This window comes from Anarhichas minor, unplaced genomic scaffold (assembly GCF_050575085.1).
Source record: "Anarhichas minor isolate MPS153535 unplaced genomic scaffold, ASM5057508v1 ptg000033l, whole genome shotgun sequence".
Classification (NCBI taxonomy): domain Eukaryota; kingdom Metazoa; phylum Chordata; class Actinopteri; order Perciformes; family Anarhichadidae; genus Anarhichas; species Anarhichas minor.
Genome location: NW_027466479.1, coordinates 4,118,920 through 4,137,158, shown reverse-complemented (window position 1 = coordinate 4,137,158; position 18,239 = coordinate 4,118,920). Strand labels below are relative to the sequence as shown.

At 42.7% G+C, this 18,239-nt stretch overlaps 1 protein-coding gene and 1 long non-coding RNA gene across 3 annotated transcripts; one reads left to right on the top strand and one right to left on the bottom strand.

Annotated features, from left to right (window-relative positions):
• Window positions 1–3,995: 3,995 nt before the first annotated feature.
• On the bottom strand, window positions 3,996–9,072 carry LOC142965421 (uncharacterized). The gene is made up of 2 exons (XR_012957663.1): window positions 5,872–9,072; window positions 3,996–5,038 (listed from the first exon to the last, which is right to left on the bottom strand). It is a non-coding gene; the product is annotated as an uncharacterized LOC142965421 (long non-coding RNA).
• Window positions 6,070–16,486, top strand: brd2a (bromodomain containing 2a). Of its 2 annotated transcripts, none has more exons than XM_076106352.1 (12): window positions 6,070–8,119; window positions 10,788–11,094; window positions 11,524–11,661; window positions 11,953–12,094; window positions 12,218–12,417; window positions 12,528–13,079; window positions 13,183–13,311; window positions 13,450–13,641; window positions 13,941–14,203; window positions 14,496–14,815; window positions 14,985–15,113; window positions 15,342–16,486. In XM_076106352.1, the coding sequence occupies exons 1-12, from the start codon at window positions 8,088–8,090 to the stop codon at window positions 15,464–15,466; spliced, it is 2,529 nt and encodes an 842-aa protein (XP_075962467.1). In that variant the 5' UTR covers window positions 6,070–8,087; the 3' UTR covers window positions 15,467–16,486. The 2 variants fall into 2 exon arrangements, with proteins under 2 accessions (XP_075962467.1, XP_075962466.1); XM_076106351.1 differs by having other exon boundaries at window positions 15,339–16,486.
• The last annotated feature ends 1,753 nt before the right edge of the window (window positions 16,487–18,239 follow it).

Genomic DNA, 18,239 nt, shown 5'->3' with positions numbered 1-18,239 from the left:
TTATGTTTTCACAGTGGTGGGCCGTGTATTTTATACATGGGCCTTCAGTGCTGTCCTACAGTTGAACCACCTCCTAATAACCTCATTATGACGCCACAGCTACGGTTAATATTTGTTTCTAGGGGTGTAACAATACATATATTTGTATTAAACCGTTCAGTACGAGGCTTACGAACCGAACAATACGTTTGAATAATACTAGTGCATTTGGAAAATGCAGAAGCTTAAATTGTGGAAAATATGTTTTCGGTGGACTTTGCTCAAACTGGCAACATGCTGTCTGACCCCGGAAACAAAACATTGTACCCTGGTGAGGCACGTGTGTTCTGGGAGGCTATGCTAAACTAGCTTAGCAAGAAAACCAACACGCTGCAAACTCCCCGCAGCGTTTAGGCAGCTGTCCCCTACTGATTCAAACAGGGATAAAGCAATCTCCACACAATCCCCATTTCTCCAGACCATCATTCTTGCTTTGTAGAAGAAAACAAAAGCCCAAACAGAGAATCAAATGTCCGACCCTAACCCCGCATATGACGGGATAATTCGTCAATAACGGACAATGCATATAGTCAAAATCAATGTAATTAACACAATGACAAGAACAAACTCACAAGAACCAGTCATACATATATATATATATATATGACAACAAGGCATGACAAATCAATCCAGCAAAACTGGCACTAAAATATGAATTCCACCGCACACTGAAGAGCACGAGCCATTCAAATATTATTCACATCAGAGGGAACAATATTAACCATATCAAAAAAACGACACCATAGACACATTAACACAGTAGTAACGCTACTGCAGATGTAAAAACACAAAAGCAGTTCACTTACCAAAGCTGCTGTTCACTTAAAGACAAAGTCCATCCTCCTTTCTTTGTTAACAAAGAGTTTAATGACGCGGTTGTACAGAACATCGGTGCGGCTCCAGCCAGAGGTCCTCCTCCGAACACGTTCATTGAGTTGTAGATCCACTCGGGTCTCAGCAAAAAATTTCAAAAGCACCGTAGCTTGTGAGTGTCCTGTGGTGCTATGGTGTCTTGTTGCTGCCTTGGTTAGCAAATCTAGAGTAGCTCCAAACACCAAGACGCTCAGTCGCAAATAAAACGCATTCTTACCATAAAATGTGCAATGTTTCTCCGACGCTGTCAGCCAGAAATACCATTCGTACAAATCCTTTTCCTGGCTGGGTCAAGCAAAACACTAAAAATGTCATGTCAATGTCATAACTTCTTACGTATCTTTCAACTTGAACTCTTACTACTAATACTAACTTCTGCTAGCTAGCTTCAGCTTCACAACAGTCACGCTAGCCCACTGACCAATCATGCCGCATGTTAATGCTGAGCTGCACCTTAATGCTGATGTACTTGTAGGCCACCTAGACAACTCTGACATGTCAAAGAATACGCCCAACATGTCAAACTAAAGATCTGATTGGTTGAAGACGATGACAATCAACAATATTGTCCCCATTTACTTAAACTGCAAAGGCTCTCTAGCAGGTCTCGGGCCTCTCTTCTTACCTAGAGACACAGAGGTGAAATCTGATTGGATAAAAGCTCTACTTAAAACAAGCTGCACTGGAAGCAGAGCAACTGAGGAAGACAATAGCTGTGCAATGAGAAAATAAGATAATGGGAAATCAAATAATTAGAATACATGTAGTGTATTTGTGAAAAATTATTAAATTATAAAATAGCTATAACTGTGATTCTGTTTAGGCCAGCGACGGCGCAACACTGTGTAATGGCCACTTGGTGATAGATAATAACCTGTTGAACTAATGAAACATTAATTTCAAAAGAACACTGATCGTGATCGTTAGAGTCTTTCAGAATAAAAGATACTGAGGTATCATCAAAATATGGATCATTCATTCAGTTGCGCAGTAGCGCTGATGCACACAAAGTAAGTTTTACATTACTGTTAATAACTTGAAGTAGCTGGAAACAAACTACACGTGTAATTTAATGACAAACATCGATTTGTTTCTTATCAAGTTCAGCTGAGTGGCCACCAGATGGCGACATAACACAACATACTCCAGGTTACAACCTCAAAGCTAACCTGGAGTTTGGCACACCAAAAAGTAGAGGAGCCTGGTACGTGACTGGATATTAGATCTTACACAAATGGCTTCTGCTCAAAATGGAAATAGTGTTTTTTTAGTATTCTCATAGGAACATACAAGTCGGTACAATTGAACCCCTAATCTTCACCAGCTGGCCAGATGTTCTTTCCTCCGGCTATAACTAATTAGGACTAATCTCCAATCACGAGATCATCTCTAATTAAAAGCACTCTTGATTCCAGGACAAGGTCTGTGATAATCTTTTTTTCTCTGAAGCAGTATTTGACACTGTCGCTAAATCCTGATGCAGTCATTAGCTATGACAGCATGGTCGGTGCACCGTGCTCATATTTTGTCATATTGACATCCATCCCAAGAAAGATGGTACTGACTCTGGCTTGTAATTTTTATTTGATTTTATGTGATTAATGGCTGTACACAACTCCAATCTCAAACATCAAACACCAACATATCAAATGTAAAATATACTCCTAAAAGTGGACAATTGCACAAGAGATTTGTTATAATTACATATTAGAGCTTTATTATTATTAAGGATCTGCTCTATTGGAGACAAGCCAGTATTTCACACCTGAGCTCGGCTGGCTCTCTCAGCACACACACACACACGGATCTCTCCCTCTCTCTCTTTTCTTACTCTTATTCTTACCTTCTATTCTTCCACTGTCCCTCTTTCTTTGGTTCTATTGTGGATATTGTTGGCATATATTGGTATAAACGTCAAGCAGTATTTTCCCCAAAAACAGTCAACAACAACATCACACCCTTCTAACTGAACTACAAAGGCTCAAAGACATATGCTCCAAGAGAGATTACTCGTATAGGATTAGGAAGCATGATAATCTGGTTTCATGCCAGTGATCATCTTTGTTCAGCATTGCCTGTCCTGTAGCTGTTTGTTTGGTGTTGTTGCCTAAATGCAATCCCATTCGAAATGTTTTTTTTCTCTAACTTTTCTATTTTAAAGATTTGCTCTCTTCATCACGTGAACCTTCTGGAGGAGAAAGTCCACCTCCATTCAGATGGAAATCACTCACTTCAGAGTTCCTGTTCCATTTTTTCAGAGTAGATAATGAAGTGTCCCTACCCCTTTACGACTCATTTTGCATGCCTGCATAATTAAGCAGCTGTTGTTTTCCTACACTGGGACGCTACCTTCTTGGAACCACGCTGCCCATGGGCTTTGGTTTTCAAATTCATCTCTGATCTTTATCTCTAGTTGCCTGAAGAAAAGGTTCTAAAGAAAGCCGGGCAGTAAAAAGGTGATGCTGTAAATGTAAAATGTATTTTCCTTGTACAGATCTAGCACAACCATGTTATCAATCCATACTAACAATAGACAACTTTAACTGAAAATATATTCATCTACTTTTTTTTTGCTTCATAATGTCTGTGATCAATCAATTAATGAGGGAGTTTCTTGTTTGTTATTTCATTGTGTTTTCTCAGTCACTATATACGCTGTTTTTAGTCGTACTACTATCTTTTTTTTAAGCTGTATCAAATATTTGACAGACTATTGTGATATAGTGTAGGTACTTGGTATTGTTGCAATCGTTGGTATTTGTAGTTTGCTGGTTTTTCTTTTGTTCCCCTTGTCCTTGGATTTTTAATTACATATGTTTTGTATTATGATGTAATATTAACTTGTGTAGACCACAGAAAGAGTAATTGCTACCTTGGTGGTGCCTAATGGGGATCCAAATAAATTCATAAATAAACCCACTGTTGCAGATTTTAGGCTTTTTATGGCACATAATTGCTCATCTCTGATTCATAGCGCTACACGGGAAATGGTCAATGTTCTGCAAATGCAAACCCAAGCAGGCAGCAATGTCCACTTTGTGGAAGGAAGCAATGAATGTGTTACTAAAATACAAACACCAGTATGGGAGAGGTGCCCTGTTGTCTTTATATTGTTAGTGTTGTCACATTATATCAGGGTATCCAGTAATGTAACGTTGTATATTTACATTTTGAAATATGTACCGGTAATGACGATAACTGATATTTAAAAATGAAATACTGATATCATGTTACAGTGATAATACACATATAATAAAATTAAGTAAATAATCCAGCTCCTTTTAAATCACGCTTTTACAGTTATTAACCATAAAGTTAAAGATGAATTTGACTGATGCATTATTAGTTAATTTTTTTATATTCTATACATATCGCAATAATATCATTATAGTGAATTCTTTTAGCCACAATAATCAGGTAGTGAAAATCTGATATTGTGCATAGCCTATTAATACTACATTAATACTGCCCTCGCTTGGTACAAGTAGGGCCGCTAATATATAACAAATACAGTAAATCAAGTCAATAAAACACATATAGCTGCTGTAAGTTTTTTTTTTCCAATGGCAAACATCACAGGTGTGTTTACCACACTGAGATGCAAATGAAAATAGGTGGGAATGGAAAGATCAGCACGCTGCGGCCAAATACTGTGATTCCATGTACAGAGATTATGTGAGTATACTGTTGTTGACATAGTGAGTGTGTAGGTGTGAGCGACACGCTCAGAATGGACAATTCTTCATAGAGAATGTGACGTTCAGGAGATGACAGCGCAGCAACGCTGCTCAATAGGACTCCTTCGATGCACAGTGCTCTTCTGTATCAGAAAACTGCTGCTTGCATCTGTTGACAAAGAGACTGTTGTTGCTAAGGAAGGCTTGCCCGCCATAGTGAGAGGAAGTGAATGGACTAGATTTACAGAATGGGACCAGCCATATGCAAACAGCACAAAAGCAATCTGTGATCCTGGAGCTTGGCTGTCAACGCTGCACCAGTTTGCAGTATAGATCTGCAAAACTCTGGCAACTATGACGCAGGACAGAGGAGTGGTGAAGGAGAGAGCTTCCTTGGCAACCATTTCTGGACCGATTGTCATCATGTGACAGGCTGATGCAGCCACGCGCTGAAAAAACAGACAGGGGAGAGAGAGAGAGAGAGAGAGAGAGAGAGAGAGAGAGAGAGAGAGAGCACACTGATGAGTCAGAGCAGGCTGATTCTGATGTAATCACCAACCCCTCCCTTCCTCTGCCTACATGGCTGTTCCTGGATATTCAGGTCAGAGCCTGTTTCCCCACAAAACACAGACGCATAGAACCTGTAACACAGCATGTTGTGCTTTTGATCTAGTTTCACATCAGTGAATGGTCAGCAGTGGTAGGCTGACCCATTGGGGGAATCGTTTTATGGGTTTTGGGAACAGTCACAATACATAGGGGTTTTTTGGTTTAGTTTTTTATAACAGATTTTAGAAATACAGAAAATAGAAAAAAACATAATATATCTCAATGCCCAGATAGAAGATCTTCAACTGTAAAATACTTTACATTTTGCCATATTACTGTATTCCCATATATTGTTCATCTATACACACATAGAGTTTAAATGTGTGTAGATGTTTGTGTTATATACAGAACTGGCAGTATGGCTGGAAATATATTAAAAGACAATCAAACAAAAAACATCCGGATAGCAGTACAGCCTGGCATGACAAATACATAATCACAATTAAATCATGTTCAATATTCAATATAAAACAAGGGCAATTCAGTTTACAACCAACTGTAACTGGTTCTCAGTCCCCTGCCAGGTAGATAGATAATTATCGTATATATAATTATCATATGCTAAAAAGTAGATTTCTTTCAAAAGCATGAAGCACACAAACTACGTGTTCATCTTCTTCTTCCTGCTTTAATTTGGAAACCAACACTCGTCAGTTCTGCGGCCGGATCCCACCTCCTTTCCAGGGAGCACTGAAATGCGGGATCTACGCATTTGAGTGTTAAGAAAAACTGCTCTTAGATCAGCCTTCAGCATTCCCAGTGCATCGTTGGCGATGTGTCTTCATGGTAGGGACGCATGCGCAATGCTTTGTGTTGCAACACAACTGAGCTCGACAGCAATCATAACCTGGAGAAAACAGACATTACTAACCCTTTTTGAAACAAACTGAGAAACTGCACACGAGATGTAAAGGATTACTGCGACCACACACGGATTACAGCAGGGGAAGTTTAGGAAACAGCACAATAAGTAATACTTAAATCGTTTTCGTCACGTGGTCAAGGAAGACCAATCGGAGCCGACCAAATCCAGCGGAAAGTATGCTCTTTGTTCGGATATTTTGCCAACTTTATGCCCAAATCTGCGCCTTATGCTTTGCCAAAAGCACCGGATGTGTATCTGGATGCACGTTTCGCGACAAAGGAGACGCAATGGATACGTTTTATTTCGGTTTTGGCGGAATGCCACGTGTCGAAGTTTTGATAAACAGTGCGCTCAGTCTGATCTCATCACATGACTCCCCTCCCCCACCCAGCGCAGGGAATGGGGAAGAAGGCGGACATGTTTGAGGGAAATGTGCTGGTTAAAAAGTATCGAGGTGGAAGACAAGAAGAATATTTGAAGAACGGTTTCGCTTTGTTATGGGATTTACCAGTCAACATTTGTATTCATGTTAAATTTAAGGTTTTTATCTCATATCTTATGAATTATTTATTTATTTGTCTTTTGGATCATTTAAATGTCGTTTTGAACTTTATACTACGTTGTTTAAAAGCGCGAAGTTTTTTAAAAACTTTAGTAGTAATCAATGTAAGGATCTAGTGTTACCTTCCATCGTTTATTAGAGTGACATTGTGGGGAATTTGTAACCTTGGTGTGGGGGATGGGCGCATGTGGTTAGGTAACCATTTTGTATGGTTGTTGGATTTCTAGATAGTGTCGGTCGCTTTTAAAAGATGATGAATATTTACTACTCACTACTACTGTAATTCTATAGTTTGTAGTTTTGGTGTATTCTCATGAATGTTCTAAGGCTAAATATGGTATTTGCATTTTTAAACTTAAGATTAATTTTCGTTTCGATTTTCTAATACTTTTAATTAACTTGTTTTCCGTGCGAGTGTCTTATTTAACGTTAGTTAAGCTGGGCAAAAGCAGTATTTACTCTGATGCAGTCTGAGGTCAGTGAGGAAAACTGCTGTGTCATTCAGTGGATGATTGTTTGGAGTTCTCATGACCCGCTGACATTTTTTCCGCTGAAGTAAAGGGTCTCCAGACTTATCGTTTTACACACTCGCAGTTACAATTGAATTGGACTTTACCCTTGTACGTTACTGGTGTGGTGTTTGTGAGCCGCGGAGGCCTGGATTGGCGTAGTGCTCTCAAATGTTGGCCTTTTTCATGCTGCAGACCCACGCTATTTAATTAATTTGTTTGTACGCGAAAGATGTAGCGTTTTGTATGTTTTGCTTTAGTTTTTACCAGACATATTGTTAATATTTCTACTAATACACTCTGTGTCAGTGTGCTTAAAGATGGTGGCTGTGAGCTTCTTCTGAAAGACAGAAATGCGGACATGCTGGTAAGCAAGGGAGCTTGTGGGGTGAGGCTCTCGAGGGTTACACGTGATCCGGTGAAAGAACCAATGGGCTTCTTGATATTTACCTTGGAAGCCCGCGTTAGAACCCTATTGACCAATCCCCGCCGTCGCTTTGCACACGTTGACGTAATGTAATATTATAAGGAAGGGGGGTCGACTCGGTGCCCTCGCGTTTTGTACAGGATTAAATGGAGGAACCAGTTACAGACACATATCTGTAATGCTGAATAGGCTGGGCCAATAGTATTGTGCAATTTCCTTGACCGACAGCAAAAACACGCGAAGAGGTTGGCCCAAAAGATTGTCGGTGAAGTTTCTGTATCGAGGGGTGTGGTGACTTTTACCGACATGTTAAACAGCGAATAGAAGCTCTGGGGGTGTGGACAGTCTGAAGTAGTCTATCCAATAGGACTAACGCTCGGTCTATAAAGCCGAGGGTGTAGTCGCATCGTCGCCATTTCAACGAAGCAGATTAAAAGGAGTTTGCCGTGGCGGGGAGCGGAAAGCTGACGAACAGAGACGGATCCAGGTCTGAGTCTAGCTATAAACAGAATCCGGATCCATCCTGATGGATATGGCTGTTAACCCGCTCCTTGACAGGTATCTACTGGTAAAATCGACTCTCAGCTTTCCATCAGTGGGAATATTGTAAATATTTCTCATGAGTTTTATTCAACATATCGGTGTTGGCAGCCTGTGTTTGCTGTAATACGAGTGGGAGAAGGAAATGGACAGTGAATGTGCCACAGGAAGAAGTCTATCGCGGCGTTAAAATGAGTAGCAACGAAATTCATGTTGAGGAAATTAAATGTGTTTTGGGTCTGTAACGAGCTGCGACTGTTGTTCGCACTACGCCGGCGCCATCTTCGGAGCGCCTTTGCCGCTGGCCGCTCTCTCCCGCTGCCTGGCAGTTAGCATTGCTAGCATTAGCGTCACGGATGCAAGCTTTTCCCCGATTTAACAGTAGCTTGACCTGCGCTTCTCGTCTGTATGGTGGTAATGTAACTTGCGCTCTGAGTTAATATTCCTGACATAAGGTATGTCAACAGCACAGCTATATTTTAGTAACGTTATTATAATAACTGGCGGCTAACCAGACCGTATTGTTGACGACGGTAAGCTATGTTACAACAGAGGAGGCTGAGGTGTGCTCTCAAAGCGCCATTTCTGTATGGAACGGCCGGTTGTTATTGTAGCCATGTGACGGGCGGGGGTTGTTGTGATCATTGGTACAACGTTACACCAACGCTACATTTACGTTACAGCGCGAGGGATTTAGCGGTCCATGTGTGTTGGTTGCCTGGTTACATAGCTCAATGTCACTCAACTAAGTCAAGTGAGGTAACGTTAGCAACTCAAATCATTGTGGGTTGTTAATTTAGTTCAATTGTTTGTTACTTAAGTATCAATTTCCCTTTTTTCTGAGCTCCCATACCCAACTTAACTCATAGTTATCTGTTAATCCAATTTACAGCTAACATGAAAATATGTTTTTGTTTAGTGTTGTTAATGTTATGTACATGATTATTTTCCTTTTTAAATAATAAAGTACACTAACTGTCAAATGTGTTTCCAAAAGTTGTATCATTCAAAACAGATTGCCTTTCCAAAACAAATACAAATAAAATGTAAGTATTTATTTCTATTGCTTGGTTATAGCCATGTCTACACTTAATATGAATATGTAACAATTTATTTTGAGCTGGAAGCTAAATTTGCCACTACTTGTGTTCAGTCTACTGATTGGTGCAAACATCCTCTAAAAGCCAGGGGAACCCAAGTTCTAGATAAATGCATGCACAAACAAGCACGGAACCTGTTCTGAGGGGCACCTATTTTACAGCATGGTTCCAACTCAGTAATACCCACCACCATTTGCTTTAATGTCAAAGAGAGGCTCTTATTGTGCAGACATCCTATTGTGATATAAAGGTGCAAGGGGACAGTGGCAGTATAAACAAATCAAGAGGTGCTAAGTACATTATTTTCCAGCAGAAGACTACAGTTTGCCCTTTGGGCCTAACTTTTGTTTTGTAGTCAAAGTGTCGGTTGGCCAGTGAAGATGGATGTGGTGAGTTCATGTTGTCGACAGTGGGGGTAGTGGACGCTTAACATTCCCTAACATCAAAGTTAGCTGTGCTGGTATTGTTTTGATGAGGGTTATGCTTTAATTGGTTATTGCAGTGGTGCATATTTAAGTACAAGCCTCAGCAGATGCCAGGTGTCAAATGTTGTTGAGCACAGTGTCTGACATCCTGGACTATTTGTAGCAATTCTGATTAGTAGTAATAAATGGGCCGGGGTGGAGGTTATCTCTATACATGTGAAAGTGCTGATTTTATCAGCTCAGTGTTGTTAATATGGGCTGTAAACTGGGACTCGGGGGATTGCATTAGAATTTGAACATGGTTGAAAGGATGCTGTTTTCTGATGGCGGCAGTCTGGGAAGTCTAAATTAGGGTTAGTATGACACCAGTCTCCATCTTGTTAGGGTGCTTAACAGACTTGTGTGACCGTGGAGAGACGCTGGATGTGACTGTTAAAGCTGGCCACCCAACTGCTGCTGAGAAGTCACCAGGAACTCCCTCTGCTGCTCACCTAAGCTAGCACAGCCGCATTAATGGTAGAGCAGTGATGGAATTTTTAAAGGCCGATGGCCTCAGTCATTCTGTGTAGAGTTCTGCTTCCTTTCCCCGTAGAAACTAAATACAATAATATGACGGGACTAAATAGTACAGTTCCTTTTAGGATAATTTTTCCTCGTGGAAATGGGGTGGGGTTCTGTCTGTGTGAGGTGGACTTACGGGGGAGGAAGTGAAAGTCATGCCTTTTCTCCTGGGACCGGGATTGCTGATTTGGCGGGGGTAAATTCCAAGTCGGCCTAATGTGTGCTTTTCCAGTAACGCCTAGAACGTGGCTGGCTCTGTGTGCCTTGTAACGGTGATTTACTCTATACTGTATTCTTGTGAGTGTGTAGTTAAGCAATTAGGTTGAATCATGTTTGATAGCATACAATGTATGTCATGTATATGGAGTTACTGTTAATGATGGAAGTACTAATGGGAGCATACTCCAAATATTGGCTCAATTTGAGTTCTTGCTAATGCGGGCAGTCTTGTTAAGGTGAAGGGCAAACCGTGTTTAGCATTTCATGGGAGACTTGTAGAAATATACTATATTTTCTAACCACATGTCGGTCTCGGTGTGGCTTCAACAACCTAAGACAAACTGCCACATAGTTAATTGGTCTTTCAATCGCTCTCTACAGCTCCCTTCTCGGGGTTGAGGTTGGCATTATGGGAGTCACAACGATGGACCAGAGTTCTGGCACAGCTGGAAAACGCATCCGAAAACCTTCACTGCTCTATGAGGGCTTTGAGAGTCCTGGGATGCCCCCCCTCAGTCATATGACCCCTTCGGGACCCCCACAGCCCCTGGTGAGAGACCCCAACCGACAGGGCAGGATGACCAACCAACTTCAGTTCCTACAGAAAGTCCTGCTCAAGTCTTTGTGGAGGCACCACTTTGCCTGGCCCTTCCATGAACCTGTTGATGCCACCAAGCTCAGCCTGCCTGTGAGTAAGAATACAAGACAATTGGACATAACTTGTAGTGACCAACTGTTGATATAGATATATGATATATATAGAAACAACCTCATGGTTATCCACATAATGAGATATCAACACGCAAAGGTCATGGTTCATCATCACTGTTGGTAGTAAAACATCTAGATACTATCCACCATTGTATCATGTTGCCACCCTACTGTGTCAGGTTTTGTGTCTTCACAATTAAGTAGTCCAAGGACTCTTCCCCTGTGTGGGGACACCAGTCCCACCAGCCACTTGCCAATAGTGCAGCTTTTAATCTATTTGTTAGCCACTAAGGCGTCAGACCACTTTTGCTTGTCTTTTCCTTTAATGGCATAATTGTTCAAAAAGTAGTTTTGGAATGTAGCGGCCACTGTTTACGCCCCTGAAAGTGTCTCTGTCTCCCTTCAGGACTATCATAAGATCATCAAAAATCCCATGGACATGGGCTCTATTAAGAAGAGACTAGAAAATAACTTCTACCGCTGTGCCAGTGAGTGTATGCAGGACTTCAACACCATGTTTACCAACTGCTACATTTATAACAAGGTAAGAGTGTGTGTGTGTGTGTGCGTGCTGATATTTGTCCCCAAAATATACAATATACAAACTGATAAAAATCATATCTCCTGGAAATCATATGAAGCCATTTACCTTAACATGAAAGGTTCAGATGCACAATTTTAAGAAAGTGTGAAAGTAGTTTACATTTTGTAAATGTATGTTATGAGGAGTTGTACCATTTTATATTTGTTGTATTTATATAAGTGTGTTATTGACTTGAATAAGACTTGATGTCTACTGTTGTAACAATTTTGCCCAAATGTCCTCCTCCTGCAGCCTACAGATGACATAGTACTGATGGCTCAGTCTCTGGAGAAGGCTTTCCTGCAGAAAGTAGCTCAGATGCCCCAGGAGGAACTAGAGCTGCCTCCTCCCCCTCCGCGGACCAAACAAGCCAAACCTGGCAGAAAAGGAAGAGGTAATGCAAGCGAGCGCTGGCTGCAAGCAGGCTAATACAGCCAGACATGTCAAGTCTGCAATCATCAACATTCAGTACAAGCATGTCATCTTCCTAAATGCACATGTTTGCCCCCCCCCCCAGTCACCGGAGGAGTGACGACAGCTCATCAGGTCCCCGCTGTATCCCAGTCAGCGTACTCGCCCCCCACGCCGGAAACACCCGACTCCATCCTCTCTACCCCCCCACAGTCACACATGACCAAGAGCCTGCCCCCACTTCTAACAACTGAACAAAGCATCTCTGCCATTACTGGTCTGCCTCCAACACAGCCCACCGCTAAGGTAACGTATTCCACTAGACATGTTGTATTTGTGTAGTCAGAGTTTATTTTGAATAACGGTAAAGAGGCCCTTAGACTAATCCCCTCTTTTCATCGAATTCTCATCCACAGAAAAAAGGTGTAAAGAGGAAAGCAGACACAACCACCCCAACCACTGTAGCCATGCCCATCATGAGCACCATGGGCGTCAGCGGCATCAGCCTGGGGATGGGCGGTGGGCACGACTCCCCGCTCACCCTCACGTCTCTCGGAGTGGACCACAACTCCACGCTGGGGATGAACCAAGGCCTTAGCCTCAGCCAGGGCATGGGAATGGGCATGGGAATGGGCATGGGGATGGGCATGGGGATGGGCATGGGAATGGGTATGGGTTGTGGACCAGTGATGATGGGTACCAAAGCAGCGGGGGGCCGGAGAGGAGTGAGTGGCCGAGCCATCAAAGCTCCAAAGAAGGATTTACCAGATTCCTTGGTTGCACCGCCGGTGCGCCGCAGCAAGCTGAACCCTCAGCTCCGCTACTGCAACGGGGTCCTGAAGGAGCTGCTGTCAAAGAAGCATGCAGCGTACGCCTGGCCGTTCTACAAGCCCGTCGATGCCTCGTTGCTCGGGCTTCACGACTACCACGACATCATTAAGCAGCCCATGGACCTCAGCACCATCAAGGTATTTGCCCTAGGGATGCACACACACACACACACACACACACACATATTGTTTTTCCCAAATACAGTGTGTAGCCTAAACCTCTCCTCCTCTTTGTCTTCAGCGTAAGATGGACGGCAGAGAGTATCGTGACGCCCAGCAGTTCTCTGCTGATGTTAGACTGATGTTCTCAAACTGCTACAAGTACAACCCCCCCGATCATGATGTGGTGGGCATGGCCAGAAAACTGCAGGTAATGCACTTATTCCAGTTATATTGAAGTAATAATTATAGTTTTTGCAGAAGCATAATAGAAGTCTATAGTCCATATCCCTCACATCATCACTGTTGTTTTTATCTGGTTCACTCACATACTGTTTAATCCTTTTAGGACGTCTTTGAGTTCTGCTTTGCTAAGATGCCAGACGAGCCTCCAGCACCGCCTAGCTCCTCCTCTTCCTCCTCCTCCTCTTCATCGTCCTCTGAGAGTGAGGTCAGCAGTGAAAGTGAGGAGAGCGAGAGCAGCCCTAGCTCTGACTCTGAGGAGGAGAGGGCCAACCGGCTGGCAGAGCTGCAGGAACAGGTTTGTACTCCAGTGCATATCATTTTATTATATTACACCAAGATTACACAACTATCCGATGAGAGTCTTGACACGAGAGGGAGATTCTAGCTGTAAGTGGACACAAGTGGTGTGGAACCTCTCTCCGGAGCTATTGACAATCAAAACTCAGACTGGAGAAAGTCGAGAAAGAGGAGCAATGACGAAACCAAGTCCCTTTATGATATAAACACAGCATACCACGGCCTGTCATGAGATGTTGCTAGAATATCCCTTCCTCGGTATTCCATTGACCCATCTGTCTCTCTTTCTCCCTTCAGCTCAAAGCTGTACATGAGCAGCTCACTGCACTCTCACAGGGCCCCATCGTCAAACCCAAGAAAAAGAAAGAGAAGAAGGACAAGAAAAAGAAGAAAAAGGTAGAAAAAGAGAAGCATCGGAAGATAGAGGAGGAGGTGACCCCTGTTAGACCGCCCAAGACTCCCAAGATCACCAAGACTCCAAAACCCAAGAGCAACCGAGGGACGGGCGGTCCTGGAGTGCCGGTCAAGAAGGCGCCGAGCAAGAAAAACAACAAGAGCAAGTGAGTCCTGCCACCTGTTGGACACTGTTGGTACTGTATGTGGTGTGTGCTGTGTTTGCCTGAGGGCATGTGAAAGATGACTCAAAGGGACAGACGGATTGCTACATGCTGTAAGATTTCTATAGAAATTGTTATTGTGTAAAATCAATATCAGTTCGTAGTAAAACAAGTTAAAAGTACATCATCCATGCTGTTTGCTTGGCGTTTCTAAAGCTCTTGTGTTGACATTACTTTTCTGGGTTCCAGTGGACCATCTCTTAACCATGTCTCCCTGTCTCCTGTCTCCAATCAGAACCAAAAAGGGCGGCATGACGTTCAGCATGCCTCAGCCGGTCCACGAGCCCATAGTGAGTCATTACGACTCGGATGAAGAGGAGGAGACGGCGCCCATGTCGTACGATGAGAAGCGCCAACTCAGCCTGGACATCAACAAGCTTCCCGGGGAGAAGCTGGGCCGCGTCGTTTACATCATCCAGTCCCGTGAGCCCTCGCTCCGAGACACCAACCCAGAGGAGATCGAGATAGACTTTGAGACCCTGAAGCCATCGACGCTGCGGGAGCTCGAGAGATATGTCATGACGTGTCTGAGGAAGAAGCCTCGTAAGCCATACGGTTAGTTCAAGAGATCGTGAAATATCTGCCGGTTTAGGCCCATAATCGAACCTTTGGATTGAATGTTGATGTTATCTTAAATATTTCATCTTCAGGATTTGTAGACCGTTGATGAGGTAGTGCAGTACATCCATCTTATGGCTATTGTTACTTTTGTGTTTCCATACAGCAAGTAAAAACAACATTGCTGGCAAATCTCGGGAGGAGCTCACTCTGGAGAAACAAATGGAGCTGGAGAGAAGGCTGATGGACGTCAGTGGTCAGCTCAACTCTGGGAAGAAGCCTGCTAAGACCAAAAGTAAGTCCTCCATACTTCAGTCTTAGGGAGTACAGGGTTGGGGCTGAAAATCACTGTATTAAGTGTTAATGATAAAAAATATATATATTCTGATAAGACTTTTCCAAATTGTATACATCGTCAACAGTACTTAAAGAACCACTTTATAAAAACATCTATAGTGTTATGAGATAAGTGCACCATCTGTTTGTGATGGTTTAATCAGCTTTCTTATATTTACTCCAGCAGAGAAACCAGCAACTGAGCAGCACACCCAGCCGTCACGTCTCAGCGCCAGCAGCTCCTCCTCAGACTCCTCTTCATCGTCTTCTTCCTCGTCATCCTCAGACACAAGCGACTCAGACTCTGGCTGAGAGGCAGATGGTGTTTCCACATTAAACGGGTCACGTGAGGGACCCTGGGTGTTTCACTTCCCACCGAGCGGACTGAACTGCAGTAGAGCTACCGGCGACGGAGCCGCGGGACGGATCAGACGAGACCAGCACTAGGCAGAACTGGTCCGACTCAACCAGTGTGAAACCAAGAGAGAGAGAGAGATGGGGCTCCCTACGCTCGGCCCATTCATCCAATCCTGTCCTGGACACAGAAGCGCTGAGCAGGGGTGGAAGGAGGAGACTGGAGTCCTGCCGTTCTCTGGAGAGCCGGCCTTGCTGGGCAGAGCGAGGGACGCTCCATCTCCTGCCAACACGGGAGAAGAGCGACGCATGCGTTGGAGGGATATGGGTGCTAGAGCCAGAATCTGTCTTATTTCTGGAGATAATTTCCCTTCTTCCTGTGCTCTGTCTTTATGCTGTATAGATAAGGTGTACAGTTATATAAATATCTATTTTTCTTTTATAAAGAAGCATTTTATGGAGTAATTTATTCCCTCATTCTGGGAAACAGGTGCGAGCGGAGTTGTTTTAGTTTTTGTCTAGTTTTTTTCTTTTTCTGGAGTGATAAAGAGGGTAGAGGCAAACACATGAGCGAATGTGAACGTATGAATGTGTCATGTACGTGTCTGCATGTGCGAGTGTGAAATCCTCATAGTTTTGACGCAGGCGTTGAAAATCAGTCTGCACGCAGAAGCACCTTGGTTCAGTAGAATACCGAATGCATGCAATACAGAGGAGCTGACGAACATCTGCATACTACTTTACTGCATCCTTGTGTACTCATGTACTTGTTTGAAAGGGTTGGCCACTGTACAGACATGTGACCTCGTTCCACATCAGTTTATACAAACGTTGATCTGGTCCCATGTGTGCCGTCATGTTTTTTCTTTTTTCATCCATTTCAATTTCTCTGTAAACGTGTTGCTTTTTTTCTTATTCTGACCAATCTGCTAATAAATTGTGAGGACGTGTCTTGTCCACTCACCTGTGCCCAAATAACTTCTCGGTTCTTCTGATTTCTTCTGGTGTTCAGATTCAGTTTGCAAAAAGGTTTTTCTGGTTCTGACATTGATATTTGATTCGAGTAGTTGAAGTGTTTTGGGTGGACTTTCCCATGGGCCATCACTTCTTAACACCATGGTGTCACAAAAAGCAGAACTGCTTTGTCTTTATTACAATTTGGCCTTTGAGATCTGGCAGCTTAAAGTTTTATTCTCTGTAATAACTTGAGTTTTGTCTAAAAGTTAGCTTTGTGTGGGGGATGCCTGGTTGGTAAGGTTAAAAGCAAAGCGGCTTGTGAAGACGTGAAAGTGTCTTTTTCAATCTAGGGCTCCAGCAGCCAGCTCAGACTAAACTGGTTTACTGTAGTGAGTGATAAGTGCACTGTTTGTCTGGAGTACTAAACCATCTAGTGATTTAGGTACGGCTGCGTGTCTATCTTGTTCTTTTAAAATCGGCTGTGGCTTGAGATTGGAATATTGTATGTTTGACAGTGATTATTTATTGAGAAGGAATTTGAAGGTTTTTTTCACAATACTGAAAGTAACTTTTCAATTGAAGTCTACTGTATAAATGATGCACAGATTAACTGTCAGGATTGTAGAAGTGTACATATTTTATAGTCTCAATCTTCGAGCATGTTTTTGTTTTTCCTTCAGTCGAGCTACTTTTCATTTTTTTGTGGCTTCAGTTATAAACCGAATTACTCCAGTTATCAGTCTTACTTTTCTGGTTTGTCAGGAATCTAAATGCCTCTGTACTTGACTCCATTGTTTCTTCTGAACATCTGTACATAAATAAAGTGAGACAAGTTCCTCTTTTCACTGACTGGGGACATTTTATTTACAGATATGTCACTGAAGTCATGCAAGTCTGAGGATGAGAATGTTTGACATGACTCGAGATGATAAATCTTTGAAAACAGTGACACCTGCTGTATTAACATGTGCTTTTCCAACGGACAGTAATTAAGATCCAGACCAGCTCAGTGGCCAAAGTGACCTTTTTTATTTTCCTCTTTAGAAAATATCACATTTTAACACCACATATAAAAAAGATCCCAAACTTTTTAGGCCACGCACCCCCTTCTACATCCCGACCGGGTTCACGCACCCCCAATCCCCCACACTTAAAAAAAAAAAAAGCAACAGAGCCTATTTATAGCCGCATAAAAATCGGACCAATGAGAGAACAGTTTGCTCGCGCGTGGCGTTTGTTTACAAGATAAAAAAGACAAAAAAGACAAAAAATCTTCCTGCACCGTGCCTTCGAAAAGGTAACGGACGTACAACAGAAGATTGGCCAGATTGGCCACATGTGTAGACTCGTCTACTTGCAGAGAGTAAAACTCACTCTTCTTCACGCGACCGACTAATGTAGCCAGGATGTCTTCGGACAAAGCATCGATGCGGCGCGACAGTGTTATTGGACACCGGGATCATGTCCAACTTGTTTGCTTCTCTCTCTCCATCATACATTCCACCATCTCTTTGGCAGCTGGGAAGCACACGTCTTCGGCGATTGTGTGAGGTAGCTCCTTTCTTGCTATGTGACCAGATATGAAGCCCGTAGTGCGTGTTTTGTAGACCCAATGTTAGCCAGAACCTCACTGCACTGTCTCCTAAAAATGATGTCCCCCCAAAAACTAAAATGCATTCTCAATTACGTTTGACCAAAAACGTATTTTCTCCCCGATTACGTTTGTGTTTGACTTATTACATTGACTTATTACAAATACGTTTTTAATCAACAT